At 40.0% G+C, this 24422-nt stretch overlaps 1 protein-coding gene across 2 annotated transcripts in view; it reads left to right on the forward strand.

Moving 5' to 3' along the window:
- Positions 1-24422, forward strand: part of ZBTB46 (zinc finger and BTB domain containing 46) — a 70947-nt gene that overhangs the window by 25560 nt on the left and 20965 nt on the right. The window contains exons 3-5 of one of the 2 annotated variants that reach the window (XM_039326927.1): positions 8990-9271; positions 19185-19237; positions 19321-20568. In XM_039326927.1, the coding sequence (XP_039182861.1) occupies positions 8990-9271; positions 19185-19195 (293 nt within the window). In that variant the 3' untranslated portion in view covers positions 19196-19237; positions 19321-20568. Of the gene's footprint in view, positions 1-8989; positions 9272-19184; positions 19238-19320; positions 20569-24422 lie in introns of those variants that run through there. The other variant, XM_039326926.1, reaches the window with a different exon arrangement.

Raw genomic sequence — 24422 nt, forward strand, 5'->3', positions numbered from 1 at the left:
TTTATTTGACCTGGAACTGGAGCAGAATCTAGACTTTAAGGAGTATTTTATTGAAATCTAGGAAATCCGAAAGAGACCCAAATCTCTCTGAATCAAATATTTAGCATTCCAGTTTGCGAAGTGTCAGTCATTACATACAAGCCTATTGCTTAGCACTGGAAATAAATCTTAATAATACTTAGCATTTATTGCTTATTTGAATGTTTAAAATGTTTCTTACTAGGCAGTCCTTAAAATATCATGCAGCTGCTGAGTTTAAGCAATAATTATAATAATTGTTATTTTCCCTATTTACTATTTACCAATATTGCATTGGAGAATGGGAACTGAAAAAATAGTTCTAGCTTTTAGACCAGGGTTCCCCAACCTTTTTGATTCCATGGATCGCTGGCAGTGCCATCAGTGTTTTTGGTGGCAGGGGGGTGAGGGTCTTAGTCCTAAATCCTGTGCATGTGCAAATGAAGCTTCATACATTCGGCTGCCACTTAGATAGCCTACTTCCCAACAGGCTGTGGCCTGGTAGTACTCCACAGCCCGGGTTTGGAGACCCATGTTTTAGACCAGTGTTTCTCACCCTTGACAATTTTAAGGCATGTGGACTTCAACTCCCAGAATTCCACAGCCAGCATTGCTGGCTGTGGAATTCTGGGAGTTGAAGTCCACATGCCTTAAAATTGTCAAGGTTGAGAAACACTGTTTTAGACTAATGATTTGAGTGTTTTAGACTTTTTGTATTATAAACATGTTATTTTTTTTAGCATGGATGTTTATGTCCTGTTTATGTGTACCTGCAAAGAGTCTTACGATTGCTATAGTATAAAACCCAATTAAATTAATACGCTCTCTTCATGTAGGTGCATGTGTGCATGTGTAGACATACTGAAATGTTCTTGAATTAATAAAATAATCAGCTTCCTTAATAGATTGACCAGGTGATGGACTGATTGATTGATTCTAACTTTTGTAGACTATTTTTATGACTTTAGTGAATAAAAAAGCAAGAATAAAAAGAGAAAAAAAGTTAACAAACTAATAAAATATCTTCACCTCCAAGAAAACTGTTGAGAAAAATAAGTTTATTGTGAATAAACTATTCCATTGTTTAGCAGTGAGAAAGAGAGAGATTTGCTTTAGGAGGGAGGAAAGGATTATCTCCTACCTGATCTAGGTGGCTATGGGATTTGAAAGTGAGGGAAGTTAGCCCAGAGAAGGAAATATTAAAAAGGGCAGAAAAATATATACTTTTTAAAACCAAACCTGGCCCCAAATCTCTCTCTCTGCCCCAAGCAAGACTTTAGCCCCATACAAATGCAGATGTAAAACCATCAGAGAATTGAAGCCGGAGCAATCAAGAAGACAAAAGAGAAGATCTGCATACCCCACCCAAACTCTAGGAGTCATTAGCCCCATCACCTAGGAAGCAGGATATGATAATAGGATTAAACCACAGATATCAAGGCCTAGACAAACACTCAGAAACAGCTTCAAGGTTCATGCCACAGGAACAGGAAACTATTCCAAACAAAAGGCTAGAGGGGGGCATAAAAACCTACTACCCCATGTGCTCAGCCCTTCTCTCCTCTACTCTTCCTGAAGAACCATCTTTCTGCAATAAACTGTAACCTTCCCAAAGCAGTCGCCATGTTTGCTTATTTATTCACGGCTTGGATGAACCAGGATGAAGACTTTACTTCTGACAAAAGGGACTGGCAGGGTGGATTGAGTAAGGTACACTGATTTTCAACTGAGAGCAGGGTTGGAGAGGGCATGTGAGTTGTGCGATGGATAATTGGATGGAGGTTGTGGAATTGTGTTACCAGGTGCAACTGGAGGGGATTAGAAGAGGAAAAGCTGAGAATAGGCAGCGTGTACAAAAAAATGTTGCACAGAGCAGCCACTAACTTCAGCAAAATGAATAGAGGTAGCCCTGAGTAATTGTACAGCAATAATTGGTGGACTATAATATTCGGGTTTCATGGAACAATTACAGGATAAGTAAAGCAGTGAGGCTGTGGGAACAGCTCTATTTTAAGGCTTCTTTATGACAGGGTTAGGTCAAGTTATTTTTAAAAAGAAGCTAAGAGATTGCTTAAAACTCAGACTTTTGTTTGACTACACCCTAGTTTTAAAAGGGCTCCACCCCAACCCCACTTTTATCTATGTGTCTATTTCCCTTCCCCACCCTGTATTCCATTTTCCTCAAACTCAAAATCTTCTATTGCATCTACTCCTCCCCATAAGAGCTGCCTTTCCTGCAATAATGCATTTAACTCTCTATATTGGAGTTTACTTCCTTTCTATTTTTGAATGCTTTTCTTGTTTGCTTTAAAGATTTGCTTAATTAGAGACTACTATTCACTAATCTATTTATGCTGCCCTTTAAAATAAATTGCTACTATCCTTTGTAATTGTGGCAACCCAGCTGCTTTCCTTGACTATAGCTTGTCCTAATTATTGACTTTTATGTCAGATTTTGAAATTTCACGTTCTTCTCTATTCTCTTGAGTATTTTCATACTTACAATGGCATATTGTTCTCATTACTTTAAACTACTTAATAACCACACCTGTAGGCCTCATGCAGATATTAAATAGCTCTGGTGCACAAAATAGTGCTTTACTGATCTCCACAGTGCTCTTAATCAGAAAGACAAAGAAATTGATCTGAAACCATATTGTAGTCATCTTCCTTTTCCAAGAGATCCTGCAATTATACCATCATTGGTGTTTCAATCTTATCCAGAAAGGGATTTTACCAAGGGATTCAGGCAACAGTTTTAAGAACTTGTGGATCCAGGAATGTACTCTTCTCCAGCACTGGAGATGGAGAATCCACCAATGGGTTGAAACTGTATTCCTGCCCAATCAGATCAGTCAGCCAAAGTTGCCACGCCCGTCCTGGACCATGAGATCCCAGTCTTGACTGATCTCGCCCACTGGACAGACGTGCAAGTTTGGCTCTTAGGCAAGTACAGTCTCCATTGGTGGATTTCATTTCCAGTAGCTTAGTTAATTGGATTATTTCCTTTGAATTAGATCACTACCAAATTCTAAAATTTCCATTCCAAAAATACTAGGGATATCTAAATTCCTTCACTGGGAAGGTATCAGGCCTTGTTGAGGACAGGGCCCCATCCCTCTCCCCCCTCCCCACACCCCCTCCCATCACCTCAAGAAGGGCCCTGAACTAACAAACGGCTTGGACTAGCGACTGTTAGTCCAGCCAGCGGTAAGCGCGTTCGGGAGTGGAGCTTGAGGCTGCAGCTCCGCTGAAGAGTTCAGGCGCCTGGATGGGTGTGGTTTTGTGTGCTGCCTGCATCCCGCGGATGGGGCTTTGCTTGTTTGTGTGGACCGGTTGCTGGTATGCCGCGGCCTGGTACCACGGACCGGGGATTGGGGACCCCTGCATTATCCATTCCAGGGGCCCATTTGGTCCATGCCTGTGGCTCATTTTTAATAAGCTATGATGTGCAATAGTCAAGAGCAGTGGTTCTCAACCTGTAGGTCGGGACCCCATTTGGGGTCGAACGACCATTTCACGGGGGTCGCCAAACAATGCAGTCCGCCATTTTTTTCCCCTTTTCCTTAGCTGTGCTACTCCCTTTTATTCTATTGGCTTTTGAAAGCCAATAGAATAGACTCTCTTGAATAGAGTCTAATTCTGTTGGCTTTCAAAAGCCAACAGGAATTGTCCAGGCTGTCTCTGCCCTGCTGAGCCTGCCAAAAGTCCCATTCTGCAAATGGTGCTGCACCCGTTGAGTAGTCCTCGACTTATGACCGGTTGGGGGTCGTGGCACTAAAAAGGTTGAGAACCACTGGTCAAGAGGTTCTAAGATGGGCTGCAAGAGGTTCTGAGGTTGATTCCCTTAATCTCTGTAGCAGAACACTAATGTTGTGAAATCAAACTTTACCAGCAAATGATCTTATATAATCATGTGATTTCAACCCCTCCTATCATCAGGTCATCTGTCTCACACAATGGGGTGAATGCCAGATCAAGAGCGTATGAGATGAAATCAACAGAATGTCTTACCCTGTGTGTGGTCACTGATGCACTCAAAAGCCTGGTGGTTGCCACGGAATCCATAAAATCCCCAAATGGATTATCCAAGATAGCATGAATGTCCCCTTAGAAAATTACCCTGAGGCATACAACTTCATTCTCAAAATTACTTCAGCCAGTTCATGTAGAAAAGCCATTGGGTAATACAGTGGAAGGCAGGCCAACTGCAATCTGTCTCTCTCAGGGATCTTCAAACTTGGTCCTTTTATGACTTGTGGACTTCAACTCTCAGAATTCCTCAGCCAGGCATGCCTGGCTGAGGAATTCTGGGAGTTGAAGTCCACAAGTCATAAAAGGACCAAGTTTAAAGACCCCTGCACTACCCCAATGCCAAGCCTAGGATGGTTATGTACCATGAATCTTTATGTGCAAAACCAGATTAAAATAATTCCACTCATTTTACCCCTCCAGACCTTATTAATGTATCCCAGATTGAATTTCCTCATCAAATCAAGGGTTAATTTGGCCGCCTTATGAACTGAACTAGTACTGAACAATAATTCCAAGTGGACAGAGAGAATAGCAGTAGAGCAATCAGTTAGGTGGGAAATAGAAGGAAAGCTGGAAGAGGGATTGGTTGTAAATATATATTTCTCTTACCCTACTAGCACACCCTCGGTTACTATAGCAGTAGCACTTAGACTTATATACTGCTCCATAGTGCTTTACAGTACTTTCTGAGCAATTAACACATGTCAGCATATTGCCCCCAACAATCTGGGTCCTCATTTTACCAACCTCTGAAGTCAATGTTGAACTGTCCAGGATCTAACTCCTGGCTGTGGACAGAGTTAGCTTGCAATACGACATTCTAACCACGGCTACTATGATAATGCCCCCTTCATATATTGACTAAATCACAACTGCAGTAGTTCAAAATTCTGCTAAATAAAGCATGGTTTACAGGTCATACAGTAATTGATGATTTTACACAATTCCCTAAATTAATATCGAAGAAATTACATTATACTTCATGTGGTGTATAACTCCAGCCCCTGTGAACTAACTGGAACTAATTTCAAGTATTATAAATATGTGGCAAAATACCAAATGGGACATGGCATGTACCATAATTGTTTATGACACTGGTTTCATAATATTTTTAAGTTAATAATTTCCATTGGAAAGGAAGGGACATTGAAAAATAGCTATAATTTAAAATTGTTTTGACTGTGTCCAATTCTGGGAGTGTGGCTTTAGCAAGATTTAGAAGACTGAATATAGCTAAAACAGTTTCGTCTACTCCTCTTTTTAAAGAGTTTATTAATCCTATAAATTGAGTTCTCTATCATTAAGATACATCAACGTCAAGACCACTGTTTAAAATCTCAATTTTTTCTGTACATATATCAGAAATCTAGTTCTATTACTTTATTCAGTTTGTTTTTCAGATTGATAATGGTTAGCAGAAATCAGATTTTTTTTATAAATGACCCATTAATAAACTGGAGGCTTTATTTAAAATTTTAAATCTGAGTTTCTATTTATTAACTGCTCCAACTCCTTTCTGTAACAGATGGAGGAGGTTTTTCAATTTGTATTCCTGCAATGTCTGATACAGCTCCCACAATTTAATTAAGTTTTTCATTTATCTGTGTCAACTTCTATCACCATTGTATCATAGTTCATGGTCTTGCCCTTCTTCATATAACAGCAGTAAATTTAATCTTGGACAGCACAGCTCTTGGTTCATCAGTTTCCTGATGTGGGTGTGAAAATAGAATGCTGAAATAGGATAACAAAATCTGGAAATGATTTTGCTGGCCTTCCAGTGTAATTGGTTCTTATGTACTAAGAACTTGAAAATGGTTTGTTCTTCTGCTCCCAAAGAAGAAGGACAGCAAGGTAGTTCAATGCTTATTTATAGATACTGATTACCCTGATTTTTTTAAAAAAAATCTTGTTTCCAAGTTGCTTAATTGACTGCAGTGGTGTGATCTCAAACGGCAATATCTGGTAACTAGACAAGGCAAGAATGGCTTTGACAGACCTCAGTGACTTTTATTGTTATTGATACCATAATAACACTTTTCTGGTCCTGATTTCTAAAAGAACATATTCAGGAAATGGTTCTATCAACTTGCTAGATGTCCTTGTGACCTTGGCTTGCCAGTGACAAATCTGTAATTCAGACTATTTAATAACTACATTAAATCATGGGAGGGGGGGGGGAAATCATGCAAAGAGATCAATAGCAATAGTCCTTAGACCAGTGGTTCTCAACCTTTTTAATGCCGTAACCCCCCCCCAACTGGGTCGTAAGTCGAGGACTACTCAACCGGTAGTAAGTCGAGGACTATTCAACTGGTGCAGCACCGTTTGCAGAATGGGACTTTTAGCAGGCTCAGCAGGGCAGAGACAGCCTGGACAATTCCTATTGGCTTTTGAAAGCCAATAGAATTAGACTTTATTCAAGAGAGTCTATTCTATTGGCTTTCAACAGCCAACAGAATAAAAGGGAGTAGCACAGCTAAGGAAAAGGAAAAAAAAAAATGACGGACTGTGTTGTTTGGCGACCCCGGTGAAATGGTCGTTCGACCCCAAATGGGGTCCCGACCCACAGGTTGAGAATCACTGCCTTAGACTTATATACCGCTTCACAGAGAAGAGCAACAAAGACGAAAAAGGATCTGGAGGCTAAATCATATGATGAACGGTTGAGGGAGCTAGCTATGTCTGATTCTAGCCTATCAAAGAGAAGGATTAGGAGGGACATGATAACTGTCTTCTAGTACTTGAGCAGCTGTCGCAGAGAACCGGAGATTTGACTTATTCTCCAAAGCTCCAGAAGGCAAGACAAGAAGTAATAGGTGGAAGCTTGTTAAGAGAGATCCAACATAGAAGTAAGAAGAAATTTTCTGGCAATGAGAACACACCAGAAGAGAGCTGAGATACTACTAGGATTAAGAACTAGGTATCCAGGCAATAAAATGAGACTCTCTAGATCAGTGGTTCTCAACCTTTTTAATGCCGCGACCCCCAACCGGTTGTAAGTCGAGGACTAAACCCGTCATAAGTCGAGGACTTTCCCTGCCCGGGAGCGCCGCACATGCGTGGTGCCGCCCCCTGCACTGGCCGAGGTGTAGCTGGCAAGTGGTAGAGACGGAGCAGGCCGACCACCGGCTGGGCCACCAGCTGGCCCAGCCCGAGGGAGGTAAGGCACCCGCCGGAAAAGGGGAAAAAATGGCAGGCAGCCTTGCTTGGTGACCCCCGTGAAATGGTCGATCGACCCCAAATGGGGTCGCGACCCATAGGTTGAGAACCGCTGCTCTAGATCAAAAATAATTCTGTTTGCTTTAGATTTGTTTGAAGCTATTCTCTGAAGAATAAATAGCTCTTGTACAAGGAACTCTTGTACTATGAGAATTGATTAGATGTATTCTGAACAGATGGTTTTAGAGGTAGCAACTCTGTCAAACTAAAGGCCTAGATTGGCTACTTAGTGCCATTATGATTTGACAATCGGGATGGGTCCTTGGCAATCAGGTATTCAGACAGAACAATATTTTTCATGTATGGTACAGTTATGATTCTTTAGCATTTATCATAAGTATTTTCTGTCATAACAATTTCTTATTAGTGAAAAATACTAGGTGAAATTAGGAAGGGAAGCATTTTTTTTTTTAACTTAACAAAACCTCTGATTTCAATGGACCATACATAGTAGATGCTGATAAATACTAACAAGGTCATATCCTTAACTTCTTTTAAAATGACTTTTGGAGAATTTTTAGTATCTATTTTGCTGAGCTGGTTAATTTAAAAACTTGGCAATTCGCATCCTATAATAACTTCCTGTCAGATCTATCATAATCTTCACATTCTGCTACTTGATCTTTGAAAATTATTGTAAAAAAATCAAGGTACATTGCTATGGGAGTAATAAATTTCACGAGAGACCTGCTTTTTAACATACCTTTTAAGTTAGGGAATAGTATAAAACAGTGATGGCGAACCTTTTAGAGACCGAGTGCCCAAACTGCAACCCAAAACCCACTTATGCATCGTCGGGTGCCGGGTGGGTGTGGCCCATTGGGTGGGCGTGGCTTCAGTGATAACGGCAGATGGGGTGGGATTAAAAAGTTCAATCAAGCAATTCCAACTCTGCGAAATCTTTTTTTTTCCCTGCGAGAAGTTGAAATTGATTGATTGAACCTTTTTTTTTTTTGCACAGGGCAGTAGAGGCCTAAAGCGAAAAGGTGTTATAAAACCCAGCTGAAGGCCTAGGACTAGGGTGACGGCGCGCGTGCCCACAGAAAGGGCTCCGAGTGCCGCCTCTGGCACCCGTGCCATAGGTTCGCCTCCACTAAGCTAGATGGTTACATCAGCATTATGCAATTACATATGTAATCATATTGTCAAAGTATATTCCCGTATATAAGTCTATCTAATTATATTGTCAAAATAGTTGGAAGCACCTGGCCAACCATGCCTGATCTTGAAAAATTAAGTAGGCCTAGGACTGGGGCAACAGTGCACGTGCCCACAGAGAGGGCTCTGCGTGCCACCTGTGGCACCCATGACATAGGTTTGCCACCACGGGTATAAAATGTTATTTAACAGTAGTATACTCTTTGATTAAACTGTAGCAGAGTTAACAAAAGGAACAAAAAGCTAATCTGAAGTAATTTTACATAACTGGGTAATTAGTCTTTCGTACTATAGCAGCAAAGATACTACAAAGTGACAGTATATAGTGTATCTTGCAAAGCGTACACTCTTTGGATGTAATATCAGCAAAGGGATAATAACATTGATATGTGAAATGTAACCGGGGGGGGGGGGAAGCATATATTTTGAGCCTTTTAGCTTTGAAGCTGACGCTGTGAGCTCAAATGTGAAGGAAGAGTTTTACAAATTCACTTCTTCTAGGTCTCCATGCTTAAATGTAAACTTATGTTTCTTTCTTTCTTTCTTTTTCATGCAGGTGTGGATCTGACAGGGGCAGAGCCCAACCATTCTGACAACAGAATAGAGAGAGTGGATCTTTATGCAAAGGTTGATGAAGCACTCCTAGGAGGTGAAGTGAGTTATCTCTCTCAGCCACTTACTCCAGAGAAAGAGGATGCACTTCAGGCTGTAGCAGTTGCTAACTTGCGGGCAGCTCTTATGAGCAAGAATAGCTTATTGTCCTTGAAAGCTGACCTGCTTGGAGAAGAGAGTTCTCTGCTCTTTGAATATTTACCCAAAGGCACACATTCCTTGTCTTGTAAGTTGCTGTTTCTGTGTATACTACTACAAGGTTAATTAGCGCTCGTAAAAGAGCTATTAAACCGAATTCAGGTCACTCTAAATTTGGGTCCCTGTGTGGACACCACTTGAATTGTTCTCAGCCACCTTGAGAATAGGTGTTCTGTGTCTGAAACATTTTGGGTCCCAGGTCTCACAAGTAGTGGCTAGGGCAGGGGTCTTCAAACTTGGCTCTTTGATGACTTGTGGACTTCAACTCCCAGAATTCCTTAGCCAGGCACACCTGGCTGAGGAATTCTGGGAGTTGAAGTCCACAAGTCATCAAAGGGCCAAGTTTCAAGACCCCGGGCTAGGCCAATATATTTTTGTTTTGATTGTACCGTTTATAACCCATAAAAAATACCTCTATGTTTAACACTTGCCTTCCTCTTGTGATGGTATATTTTTAGATTTAAGATTATTTTTCCCATTCGATTGTTTGAGAACATTCAGTGATACAAATCTGTGATACGTAGCATCTATACTATTTCATTTGTTGGTCAAATAGTATTTCTAATGTTGCAGCTTAAGGCTAATACACACAGACGGACAAACTTGGCTTTCTATATGGCACACCCTGGCCTATTGGCTTATTTGATTAATAATGTGTCTGTTGTACTTACTGGGGTCGGTAAAATGCCTAACATTATATATGTCAGAGTTTGATTACTTTTTTTCTCTTGCGGAACCACTAGACCAGACATGTCAAACTCGCTACGTCACATGATGTCACGCAACATATCGGGACGGTTTTGCCATTGCCGGCAATGGGGTGGGCATGGCTTCCAGATTATGCATCCGGCCCATGGGCCAGCAGTTTGACATCCCTGCACTAGACTATTCTAAGGATTCATAAAGTAAATCCATTAAATAATATAGCTCGTGGTTTGCCATTGGTGGTTTGCTCCTCATTTTGTTAACCACAGAATACATCCCTGAGTGGCCTTATTGTTTTCCCAACTTTTCCCTTTCTAAAATAGCTAGAACCTTGTAGCTTTCAAAATAAACCTTGATTTAATAACCATGATTTTGCAGGTTTATTTTTTAAAAGCTCCGCATCCAAGTTTTATCCACATTCTAAGCAATAGTGGAATTTTGCTGCAATGATGGACAAAGTTTGTTGCTTGGCATCAGTCTGGTCAATTATTGCTGTTCCCTCTTGAAGCGGGTATTCAAGTATTATCAGTAAATAAAGCTTGGAAAGTGGGTATCTTCAGGACTGTCTATTTAAAACAGATACATCTAGTGAGACCCTTCTGGGATAAGTTGCGTGTTGTCCCCCATTTTCATGAGGTGAGGTTGGCCTGGAACCAGAAAAAGCTGTTGTTTCATCATGGCTCCCATACACTTGAATAACTTTACTTCAGAAGCTGGATGTCCCTTTCAGTGGTGACCTTCCAGAATGTAGTGAGACAATATTCTTCTGGAAGCTTTTGAAGATTGTTATTGGAACCAAATTTTGGCTTGTTTCTTATTTATTAATCTTGTCTTGTGGTATGAATGTGTCGTATTATAATGGAATAGAGGAGTGGAGTGGAATGGAATGGAATGGAATAGAATGGAATAGAATAGAATAGAATAGAATAGAATAGAATAGAATAGAGCTGGAAGGGACCTTGGAGGTCTTCTAGTCCAGCCTCCTGCTCAAGCAGGAGAACCTACACCATCTCAGACAGGTGATTGTCCAGTCTCTTCTTGAAAATTTCCAGTGATGGAGCGCCCACGATTTCTGGGGGTAATAAATAATAATCTTGTGGCTTATTTGTTATAATTTGTTTTCTTTGACTTGCTGATGTGGTGATTTGGATTTTATTTTATTGTAATCTGCCTAAGTTGATGATGATTTAAGCATTTTAATTACTTAATTACTTTTGATTACACAGCAAAAAGCATTGTCTTCACTCTTTTCCATGTTTATTCCTTGATCAAAACTAATTCTCACAAAAACAAATAATAAGCAGCGTATTCAAGCAAATTAACAAATGGATAAACTAAGGTTTATTTTCTTGAAATAGAAAGGGAAATGCCCATTTTTGATGACCACGGCAATAATTACTGTTTGAGAAATAAAATCGTGCTTTTTTACTCAGCCTATCAGAGAAAAGGCTCCATTTGAGTGGCATCAGAATCCAGTCACGGTTGATGCCTCTAACCTGGATCCCATCTCAGTCATTCTTTTGTCCAATGTATTGAATGGAGATGGTGTTTTATCTGAGAGATGATCTGTACTAGGAACTTCAGTAAGGGATGGAGTAGAGTTAGGGTTCATTCCTATTACTTCTTTTGCAATTCTCAGTAAGTTTTAATACCATTGACAATAATCTCTTTCGGAAATACCTGACAGAATTGAGCCTTACAATATTTTCCCATAGTGACTTTAGGCCTTTCTGTTCCGATCAATCTAAAACGTGTTTCTGTTTAACATGATGGAATCTGAGTTCAAGTTTTGTGTAGGGTTTCTACTTTATACCTAAATGGGACATTTGAGACAGCTAATTTAGAGGTTAGTATTGAAGTGCCATCAATGTTCTCATGTCTTCAATCTCTGTTATATTTTCCCATGTACTGTAATATTAATAATGGACTGGGTTATATTCATAATAGATGATGGTGTTGATCAATAAAAAAAATCTGTCTTAGAATTTGGGATTCAGCTGTTCTGGAAGGATTGTGCTCCCACTGAAAAAAAAAATCAATTTCATAGCTTGAAGAGCTCTCTGATTATGTTCGGCCTTGAATTTCACATGTCATAGGCAGCAAGGAGAACTTGGCACAGCTGAAATTAGTCTACTAGCTAAACTTAGCATACAAACCTATACTTGGCAACGGTTAAGCCTGAGTCGACTGCATCATGTTGAGACCACAGTGAAGCACTTTATGTTGGACAACTGTTGAAGAACACCTAGAACAGGGGCCACCAACTTGCAGTTCTTGGACCATATGCAACTTCTAGGTAATTTTATGAATGACTGGTTAATTAGCTAGCAAGAGTGGGGGTGTTACCTAAGCGGTTCAATTTGGTTTGTTAATTTTGTTTAGAAATGCAGAGAATGAGAAAAGACTTTCATTTTCTCTCATCCTGGGTGTGTGGGGAGGGTGTGTATATGTGTGTGCACGCCTGTGTGTGGTCCCTTGCCAATAAGACAACTAGTCATCTTTAGTTTTTCGTACTCTTGTAAACACAAGGTACATCTGCAATCTTGTGCATTCCTGCTCCTGTGGGGTCTTACTGTGGAATATCTTAATTATTTTATCATCCTTAAGGAGGTTTTGACAAAGTGAACAGGATATTTAAGCGCACTCCAAGTCTTCAGGTACGAGGGCAGCTAGAGTCAGAAAAGACCTATTGATTCCTGGAATGCAGTTTTTTCTTTCTTTAAGCTTTACATAGATAACCATTCCAGAAGAATTAGTTATTTTTCAGAAAGGACAGGTAATAATACTTTTGTAACTGTCAGTGTGTGGGGGAAAAAAAAAACTCCTATTTGGAAATGAGTGTTTTTCTCCTTGGGTGAAAAATAAGGTAATACCCTGGAAATATATTTCTCCTCTTACAAAAAGACCTTCCTTAAAGTTTTAAGCATATGACCATGGGGATGCTGAAACAATAATGTGGTTTCCCTTGCCTTTAATTATATGATATGCTTTGATATGAAGTATGATGAATAAGTCTTATTATTTGTGATCAGTGTTTCAACTATTTCTATTTCTGCTTATCCAGAGTTAAGCCATTCACAGCTTTACATTTGCATTATTTGTTTCATTAGCCAATTATTTTCATGTAAAAATTTTTCCACAATTAAATACTAAATATTTCTGTACTTGCCTGTCTCTTTTGATATTTGAAACTTCTGAAATGAGGGGGGTGAAGGAGATATACAATATAGCTTTAAAACCTATTAATCATATCTCTGGTGATTTTTTTTTTACAAGAAGCTCTCTGCCTAATTAACTTAGATAACCTTATAATCTTCTTTCAGTTCCTCCTATTGGCTTTCTTTTTAAAAACTGCTCTACATATGAGTTATGTTCTGATGTCCAAGTACAATTTTGATAGGGATAAGCATAGAGTTACGGTGACGTTACTGTCTTGGAACATTTTTAATATAACTGTACACATTCAACAGCGTGACCATTTTAGCGGAAGAGATTGAAATTGTTAGGTGTGGTTCCCCACAAATTTGAGATGCCTCTATATTCTCCATTTATTCTCTATATTACATAACTTAAACTGATAAGATCCAGGATAATAAGATGAAAGTTTGCACGCTGCTCTTCATTTTTTTGCTTTGGAAATTCCAAGTGTAGAACTGGGTTCTTCTTGGCATCTCTAAATACTTGAACTGTGACTTTGCATATTTGGTACACTTCATTTCTGTGTTCATATCTTGGAATCAAGTCTTAACGTTTTCGTCAGCCATATCATGCTGTGCTGTTTTTTCTTATACGAATCTGCTATATCAAGGGTCCCCAACCCCCGGTCCGTGGACTAGTACCGGGCCGCGGCATGCCAGCAACCGGTTTGCACAAACAAGCAAAGCCCCATCCGCGGGATGCAGGCAGCATACAAAACCACGCATCCTCCAGTCCGCGGAAAAATCTCTCTCCACATAACCGGTCCTTGGTGCCCCAAAGGTTGGGGACCTCTGTACTATATTGTTTTAACAGTATTTTACAATAGGGGGCTTTATGGTTCATTTCTTTCAACATTGGCACTTAAGCTAGCAAACCATATTAAATTTCAGCATGATATATCATTAGATTATATCTTAACAGAGGAGATTGAGAAATGATTTTCCTTTGATGCTATATTATCTTGAATGCCTTTTGCCTGCATGTCATTTATTTATGAGACTTATTTATTTATGAGACTTATATACCGCTTTAAGTGCAAGCACTCTCTAAGCGGTGTACACCAGTAAGTAATGTATATATATATTTACATTGCCCCCAACAATCTGGGTCCTCATTTTACCTACCCCGGAAGGATGGAAGGCTGAGTCAACCTTGAGCCGGTGAGATTTGAACCGCTGACCTGCTGAACACAGTCAGCTAAAGTGGCCTGCAGTACTGCACTCTAACTGCTGCGCCACCTCGGCTCATTTTAATGTCATTCTATAGAATAGGTTGTTTACTGTTAAAATGTAAAGAGTACTGTGATTCTAGTTTACTATTAAAATGTAAAGAGTACCATGATTCTAATGAGTACTTATGCTTGGTTTATCTACATTAAAAAAATAGCTATACTCAGCTTTATCTTGGTGCATGTTATTTTCTTCAGCAGTAGGAATATTTTATACCCCTCAGCCCATATAACTTATGGGGCATAGGTACCATAAAATTTAAATTCGTGTAACATTTCATCCTTCTCTTTTTTTGATGAAATGGATATTTTTCCTCTGGTATTTTAAACAAATCTTCCTTCATATTTGTTGAGATTCATATATATTTTCCTGTGAAGTTCTATTGCATCAGATACCAGCACATATCCAACTTTAGATGATACTGGAACAGCTAAGCAGGGTCAGTTCAGTTACCTGGAGGAGAGACCACCAGGAAATCCCCAGAGTTTCAGTTTAGGTTGAGAAGTTAAAAAAAAAAAAAAAACCTCCTACAGATGGCTTCTGTATTGTTGCCAAAAAACCAATCTTGTAAGACATCAGGTGTCAAGCTCAACTAGAGAGAATAGTTACAAACCTTTCAAAAAGCACACTGCATCTGTTGTACTTTTTCCTCACAATTACTGGTTTTTGTGGTAAGAACAAAGGTAGGATCAAAGAATAGAAAAGGACAATTGTGTTATTATACCTTGAAGACAATGACATATGAATCTCTTTGTAAAATTAATGATTGAAGCAGTTTGATTTTTATAGGAAAAAAATCGCTCTCTGGAAACATCTGGAAGTCAGTATTTGATTGAGAGGGACTTGAAAATCATTGTTGTTCTGGCTCCATTTTCATTTCAAAATGTTTTGAGAAACCTTTTGGAAAACCGATACAGACTTGAAAATATTTTGAACGCTACCGAATGCTGAAGAAAAATTGATGATTGAATAACACGCCACTATCAAAGGAGATCTGGAATTTGCTCTCGTCGCCTTGTCTCCCGGTTCCCTCTTCACTTTTGGGTGGGGAGATTATTTAAAATGACCCGTGGTCCTGGACTGTTTTGTTTCCTCACTGCCTCTACCGACAGAAGATTAAGCTGCAGCAGTTCATTTCCTGCCTTTTGTAAAACCATCAGCTGATGGTTATTCATGTGGGTGGGATTGGTTTCCTGTGTGCCTCAGGGGCTGGCACCCAGTTGAACAATTCCACCTGGGACGGATGTAATGGCAAAATAGAAGCACCACCTCCACTGCTGGTTTCATTACAACTTGCTACTCAGATCCCCACTCTCATCATTACAACGTCTGATAACGTATCTCCAGAAACTCTTTAAGAGAGTGATATTTTCAACTCAGGTAAGATAATAATTGACTGGGGTTATGCTTTATAGGCCCAGGTATTGTCAAATATTTGGGGGATATGAGAATTAATCCTGAACCTATGGCCTGATATAGCAGACTGTACTTTGTTAGATGGAGTAATATTTCAGAATTATTAAAATACGCTATCTGATATTGCCAGTACTATATACCTCTTTTGCATCTTCTTGTAAAGGCTGACAGATATCTGGAAACTGGACAGCCATTTGTCTGAAATGGTATAGGATAGTGATGGCGAACCTTTTAGAGACCGAGTGCCCAAACTGCAACCTAAAGCCCACTTATGCATCGTCGTGTGCCGGGTAGGTGTGGCCCATTGGGTGGGCGTGGCTGCAGTGGTAACGGCAGACTGGGTGGGACTAAAAAGTTCAATCAATCAATTCCAACTTTGCAAGGTCTTTTTTTTCCCTGCGAGAAGTTGAAATTGACTGATTGCTTGAACCTTTTTTTTTTTTTTTGCACATGGCGGCAGAGGCCTAAAGCGAAAAGGTTTTATAAAACCCAGCTGAAGGCCTAGGACTGGGGCGACGGAGTGCGTGCCCACAGAGAGGGGTCGGAGTGCCGCCTCTGGCACCCGTGCCATAGGTTCGCCACCACTGGTATAAGGTTTCCTGCCTTGCAGGGGGTTGGACTAGATGACCTCCAAGGTCCCTTCCAACTTTATTATTATTATTATTATTATTATTATTATTATTATTATTATTATTATTATTATCATCATCTTTGTAATGCACAGACACATGGTGATTTATGCTTTCCACTTGAAACAATAGTGGATCTGCATTAAATATGTAGACCAGTTAGACAGCAGTTCTGTATTTACTTTTCTGGAAATAACCCTAATTGAAATCAATGGATTCTGGACTTAGGATACTATAAGCATGAAAACACATGTTGTTTATTGCTTAGAAATATACTTTAGATTTTTATTGCTCAGATTCAGATACATTTGGAAGCCAGCCTTATACCAGAGATATCATAAAGCACCACTAACCATTGTTTAGATAAATAGATGATCAAAATATATGGAACTATTTTAGGCTTGCTATTATTCAAAACACAAAGACATAAGTAGTACTTTTTGATACTGTAAAATGTAATTTAAAATTCTGTATAACGTAGGTTAAAAGACTCGCATTTAATTTTTAGCTAAAAGTTTCATAATGTTCTCAGTATTCACTGTCCTGACTTTAATAATCTGCTATTCCTATAGAGAAGAACAGTCTTTCACATCAGATACATAGCGCAAATAATTTGTAAATGTAAACTATTCTTTTCAATGAGATTATTGTTAGTTAGATCCTCCCCAAAAAAGTAATAAAATAGGTGGAGCTTTTGTTTGGAAATTTCAAAATTAATTATTCAAATTTGGGGAATTTTTTTTTCTGTCCAGGAACAGTACATATAGTAATATTTTGGTATTAGGTTGAATAAAGCAGTTTTATAAGAAATTCACTGACATTCTCTAAAACAGTGGTTTTCAACCTGTGGGTCGGGACCCCATTTGGGGTTGAACGACCATTTCACGGGGGTCGCCAAACAAGGCTGTCCGCCATTTTTTCCCTCTTTTCCTTAGCTGTGCTACTCCCTTTTATTCTATTGGCTTTTGAAAGCCAATAGAAGAGACTCTCTTGAATAGAGTCTAATTCTATTGGCTTTCAAAAGCCAATAGGAATTGTCCAGGCTGTCTCTGCCCTGCTGAGCCCGCCAAAAGTCCCATTCTGCAAACGGTGCTGCGCCAGTTGAGTAGTCCTCGACTTACGAACGGTTGGGGGTCGCGGCATTAAAAAGGTTGAGAACCACTGCTCTAAAAGCAGTAAGGGAGAAGGCATGAGAAAGTTTCACTTTCCCCTCTCACCATGTGAGTCTTCTACAAATAGAATCAATACATTAGGTGCTCTTGAGCATTTAATTGCATGGAGTCCTGTTGCTTTTTGAAGCTGAACATATCTGTGTCCATGCGGACCTGGGATGTATAAGATTGTTCCTTCTACAGTAGTGGCCAAAATTGTGAAAACCTTTTGGGAAAAGTGTATTTTTGAGGTTTGATGGCTAATAACACCACTTTTTTTTTTGGAGCAGTACCATAAAATTGTATATCAATGGAAAGATAATTTAATCAAGAATGTAATGCAACAACGTTTGTTCAATTATCTGTACTGTATTCTATGAAAAGCTATAACCAAATAACCAAAAAAAGGAAGCCCAACTTGCTTAGGTTGATATCAGATAGCTTTCCTTCATCCGATTGTAGCCAATGAGCATGAGTGTTTAGAGAGCCAATCGGGTGTTGTTTTGTTTTGGCCATGAGCCAATCAGATCACAGTAGGATCCAGTTATCGATGTCCTGTATTGAAGCTGAGAGGAGGACATTGGTCAGTGTGTTATGTGATCGCTATCAAGTTGGTTGGGGTTTTTTGTGTTCTTTCACTGAGTGAGCTTGCAAAACATAATAAAATTAAGGGAATGGTGCAAAGAGTTGACTGGTCGCCCAGAAAGCGATGTAAAATAGTATTGTTAAGTGAACAAGGCTACAGTTATAAAGAAATTAGAAGAAAAATGGGTGGAAACTTTACCAAAGGTGGCATTTCTACTGTACACTTTTCCCAAAGGATTTCCACAATTTTGGCCACTACTGTATTGCAGTCAATCAGTCGCCCTCAGAAGATGGTCTGTAAGTGGCCAACTCTATTTCTCCAGAGCAGATTTTTGAGGACATGGTGAGATTATAGTAGGGAAGAGAAAATTATGTCGTTTGACCAAGAATCTATGGGCTTTGTTTTAAATATCACCCTTTATCTCCTAAACTAAGCTAGTTCATGGAATTAAAATGTGAAAACACTTAATGGCCGGAGAACTAAGGTAGCATTTTGAACCCCTTTGACAAATGACAGGATGTAAAGGTATATAAATCAATACATGTTTCAGTTAACCAAAATTTATAATGAAGTAATGAAGACAACTGTTGCTATACTACTTTTTAAAGAGGGAAATTTTAAGGTTGGTTTAATCATAGCCTCAAAAAGCGCATTGGTATGAATCTACAGTCAGCTCTCTGTCTAAATATTAAATATAATATCTAATGGTCTGGTTTCTGAACTATTCACTTGGAACAAAGAGGATTTTAAGAAGAATAAAACCGATCAAAAATATGGTGGTTCAGTGACTTGTTCTTGGAATTTGGAAGTCCAGGAAAAGGATGCTTGGCTTTTTGGGATTAAAAATAATATTGGGGAGAAGATTTATTAAATATTTATGAAGTTACAGCTACTGTAGATTCAGCACCAAATTATTTGTGAAATAGATACTATTTGTATCTTTGGTGCTACAGGATGTGAAAGAATCAAACCAAATACAAGTAATTTCTGACTGCTCGTGAATGTAAATTGTGCTTTTCCATTTCAGATCACTTATGACAGATTTCTAGGATTGTGGCCTTTTAGCTGGCTTTCCCACAGGTAAATGCAAAGAGCAAAGTTTACTCATTTACGATTCTAAGTATAAAGATTAAAATTTAACGTTGTATTTATTCCTGTTTTAGATACGAATACTGCACAATCTGAAGACATGGACTTGGACCATGAAGAGATTTGTTTTTGAGTTTTTCAGGAGCCGGGACACTGTGCTATATTTCCTGCAGGAAAAATTTAAAATGTTTGACAACACTAAAGGAACATTTCCAAGAACATTCTTTCTCTGTTATTATCCCTCTTGATAGGACTGGCTATTCAAGGCTAAAACTGGCTGGTTTTTCTGAGCACAGGCCTCCTGGTCACCTTGCCTGCTTCCAGTGTTGCAAGCTTCACACTAAGGTCAAACTTGGATCGGCATGAAAAAAAACAACAATCCATTTCAATTGGAAGAAGGTGCAATGCCCTCACCGCCTCAAACTATTTCAAGACAAAACAGACTTAAATTGGTTTCTTATGTCTGTACGCTCCAGCTAATGTCTTTTTTTGTGGGAGGGGCTTTGGCACTTGGAAGGCCCTGACTGCTCATAAGAAAAGTTGTTATCTAATTTCCACACAGCCACCTGAAGAACATCTACAGAATATGATCAAAATCAGGAATATGATACTAAGTAAAAAAAACTAGGGGTGGCATGGAATCCAGCTGTTCAGATCTTGAATACCTAACGCTTCAACTGGATAGTGTACAGCTAGTTCTCCATTTAACAACCCTTCATTTACGACCATTACAGTGAAAAAAGTGACTTGCAACTGGTCCTCACACTCACAACTGTGGCAGCAACCCCACTGTCAAATTATCAAAATTTGGGCGCTTGGCAACTTAACATATATTTACAGTAGCTGCAACATTCCGGGGTGATATGATCCCCATTTGTGGCCTTCCCAACCAGCTTCTGACTAGCAAAGTTAGTGGGGGAAGCCAAATTCACTTAACAACTGCATGATTCCCCGCTTAACAACTGTGACAAAAAAGGCCATAACCTTTTGTGTGCCTCAGTTAAATTGCCTTGCTTAACAAAGAAAATTCTGGTTCCAATTTGGTCGTAGGTTGAGGGCTACCTCTATTCAGTTTGGCTGGTACTGTGATATAAGTGTTTTTAATCTAAAGTAAATCCTGATTAATATCAGGTACGGAAAGGGACTGTTTACTTTTACCGTTTCTAAATTCCATGACTAAGATGCATAAATAATTCCGTTTGAAAGTTTTAATATTTTAAAATTTGATGTGCCTAATTTTTAGACAAAACATTTAAAATACTTTTGTATTTTTAACCGTTGGTTTAAATCAGTGGTTCTCAACCTTTTTAATGCCGCAACCCCCAACCGGTCGTAAGTCGAGGACTACTCAACCGGTTGTAAGTCGAGGACTACTCAACTGGTGCAGCACCGTTTGCAGAATGGGACTTTTGGCGGGCTCAGCAGGGCAGACACAGCCTGGACAATTCCTATTGGCTTTTGAAAGCCAATAGAATTAGACTCTATTCAAGAGAGTCTATTCTACTGGCTTTCAAAAGCCAATAGAATAAAAGGGAGTAGCACAGCTAAGGAAAAAAGGGGGGGGGGGAACTGGCGGACTGCGTTGTTTGGTGACCCCCATGAAATGGTCGTTTGACCCCAAATGGGGTCCCGACCCACAGGTTGAGAACCACTGGTTTAAATGATCTGTAATGCATTTTCAACGCTATATGATATCAGCACTTTACAATTGTCGTGTAATTCTACCTTAATAGCAGTATATTAGTTAGAAATACGTCGGCATTGATTCTTCAACAGGGTAAAAACACATGGACCATATTTTATCTTCATTGGAACATTATATATCGGTACATTTATTGTAAATATATTTTTCTCCTCCAGGCCTCACGGATATGTGTTTACATTCTGTGTCTGTTGATGTAGGCCTACAAAATTCTGCTGGCCTTTTAAGAGAAGTTTAGAAAGGAAGCAGTCCATCCACCTATTTTTTTTCTTCATATTTATCATTTCTACACATTGGTTCTATTACAAACTCTCAGTCTCATGGACTAAGTTTGACATAATTCAAGCCAGTACAAGAACACAAAGGCAAACCCTGAATTGTGCTGCCCTTTATTCTTTTCGCAAAAAAAGGGAAGAACTTGTTGTGTACGTATAGCAAGGGGATACATATAAGGTAGCTGGATGCTATTGTGAGAAAAGCAAAATGCTGATTTCTGAAAAATAATTTGGTACCTCAGGTCCTCACCTATATTATGAAATACAACTCCCTTCAAAACTGCCAACTCAACACGCTTGCAAGGCCATCTGCAAAACAGTCACCTGTTAAGTGTGATTTGCAAAATTAAAGGCCTGGCTTCTAAGTCAAATTGAACTTCATCCTCTTCAAGGCAAGATCAATTTTTTTTTGCTTAAGTCGAAGAGTTAAGCTCCCAACTGAAAAAAAAAAAAAAAAGAATGGAAAACGCATTGTGAAGGAGGCATTGTACTGGTCAAGGGTCGCTTAAAGAGGTTGCTTGGATAATTCTAGACAGCTTTTTAAAAAAATGAATTCATTCACACGGTGGACATTTGGATAGTGGATTATCATGGTACCCTGGGCGATTTCTCTGGTAGTAAATGTACTAGTGAGGAAATTGTGTTGCCTATGTCATTCAAACTGTTGGTGGGCTTTTCTTTTTTCCCTTAAATTTGTTTGGGAAAGGACTTTTGTGCAAGAATAGAATAGAATAGAATAGAATAGAATAGAATAGAATAGAATAGAATAGAATAGAATAGAATAGAATAGAATAGAACAGAGCTCAAAGGGACCTTGGAGGTTTTCTAGTCCAGCCCCCTGCTCAAGCAGGAGGATCTATTTCAGACACGTGATTGTCTAGTCCAGTGGTTCCAACCTTCCCAATGCCACAACCCCAGCCATGTGGTCGTAAGTCGAGGACTACCTGTATTTCCCTGAGGGCGGGACAGGAGGAGGCGCGCATGCTCCGCCTCCTCTCCTGCAGCTTCATGCGGGCCGTCGCCCAGTGACCGCCTCGGCCTGGGAGCGCCGCGCATGCATGGTGCTGCCCCCTGCGCCGGCCGAGGCATAGCTGGCAAGCGGCAGAGATAGCGCAGGCCGACCACTGGCTGGACCACCAGCTGGCCCAGCCCAAGGGAAGTAAGGCACCCGCCGGGCTCCACGTGCGCCAGCAATCCTCCCTGCGCCCACCGGCCTCCCACCTCCCACCCCTGGCCTTCTTTTACTTACTTTTAGTAGTTGCTCAGCAGGGAGGGAAGCTTTCCAGAAAGTTCGTCTTGCAGCACCGTTTGCAGACTGGGGCTTTTGGCGGGCTCAGCAAGGCAGAGACAGCCTGGACAATTCCTATTGGCTTTTGAAAGCCAATAGAATTAGACTCTATTCAAGAAAATCTATTCTATTGGCTTTCAAAAGCCAATAGAATAAGAGGGAGTAGCACAGCTAAAGAAAAGGGGAAAAAAATGGCGGACAGCCTTGTTTGGCAACCCCCGTGAAATGGTCGTTCAACCCCAAAAGGGGTCGTGACCCATAGGTTGAGAACCGCTGGTCTCTTCTTAAAAATCTCCAGTGATGGAGTGCCCACGATTTCTGGTGGCAGGCTGTTCCACTGCTTGATTGTCCTCACTGTCAGGAAGTTTATCCTTAATTCCAGATTGCTTCTCTCTTTGGTCAGTTTCCAACCATTGTTTCTTCTCCTGCCCTCTGGCACTTTGGAAAATAGTTTGACCTCCTCTTCTTTGTGGCAGCCCCTCAGATACTGAAACACTGCTATCATGTCTCCCCTTTTCTTTAGATTGGCCAAATCCAAGTCCCACAGCGGTTGTTCGTACGTTTGAGTCTCCAGGCCTTTGATCATCTTAGTGGCTCTTCTCTGGATTTTTTTCCAGACTTTTGGTGACCAAAACTGGATGCAGTATTCCAGGTGTGGCCTTACCAAGGCATCTTCACTTCAACCTTACTTCCCGGGAAGCCTAATCTTAGCAGTTTCATAAGGCCTATAAAAAAAAATTGGTCGGTTTCGTTTTTCCAAATATGCAGGCAGGCCTCGATTAAGACAGCTCGTTTAGTGATCGTTCAAAGTTACCACAGCATTGAAAAAAGTGACTTACGGCCGTTTTCCACTTCACAACCGTTGCAGCGTCCCCGTGGTCATGTGATGAAAATTCAGACGCTTGGCAACTGACTCGTACTTATGACAGTTTTGTTGTGCTGGAGTCACGTGATCCCTTTTTGCAACCTGACAGGCAGAGACTCAATGGGGGAAGCCAGATTCACTTAACAACCGTGTTACTAACTTAACAAACTGCAGTGATTCACTTAACAATTGTGGCAAGAAAAGTCGCAAAATGGGGCAAAATACTCTTAACAAGTGTCTCGCTTAGCAACAGAAATTTTGGGCTCATAAGTTGAGGACTGCCTGTACTCTCCTGTAACAGCATCTCTAAATAAGCTGTCTTGAAACATGTTTAACCTGGCTTTGTAGGCATAGGAGACACCAATCTTAGAAACAATTAAAGACTGTTAGTAGAATAATTTAGAACACATCATTTATATTTCTTGATTAAGATAGTTTTCAGATCTATTGGCGACAGTATCCTGAAATTCTGTCCTGTTGTATTTTCATAAATACTCCCTCTGGGAATTCTTCACATAACAGTTGATACGACAGATTTCAAATGATCTTTGAAAGCCAATCATTACTTTAAGTCAGCGGTTCTCAACCTGTTGGGTCGGGACCCCATTTGGGGTCGAACAACCATTTCACGGGGGTTGCCAAACAACGCAGTCCGCCATTTTTCCCCCTTTTCCTTAGCTGTGCTACTCCCTTTTATTCTGTTGGCTTTTGAAAGCTAATAGAATAGATTCTCTTGAATAGAGTCTAATTCTATTGGCTTTCAAAAGCCAACAGGAATTGTCCAGGCTGCCTCTGCCCTGCTGAGCCCGCCAAAAGTCCCATTCTGCAAACGGGGCTGCAGCAGTTGAGTAGTCCTCGACTTACGACTGGTTGAGTAGTCCTCGATTTACGACCGGTTGAGTAGTCCTCGACTTACGACCAGTTGGGGGTCGTGGCATTAAAAAGGTTGAGAACCACTGCTTTAAGTAGAGACTTGCAGATAAACTATTTTTTTTAATTATTTATACAAAGTATACCGAGTTGAACTGGGGGGGGGGGGAAACCCA

Source organism: Crotalus tigris, unplaced genomic scaffold (genome assembly GCF_016545835.1).
Source record: "Crotalus tigris isolate CLP2741 ecotype Arizona unplaced genomic scaffold, ASM1654583v1 scf7180000024347.1601321, whole genome shotgun sequence".
NCBI classification, from domain to species: Eukaryota; Metazoa; Chordata; class Lepidosauria; order Squamata; family Viperidae; genus Crotalus; species Crotalus tigris.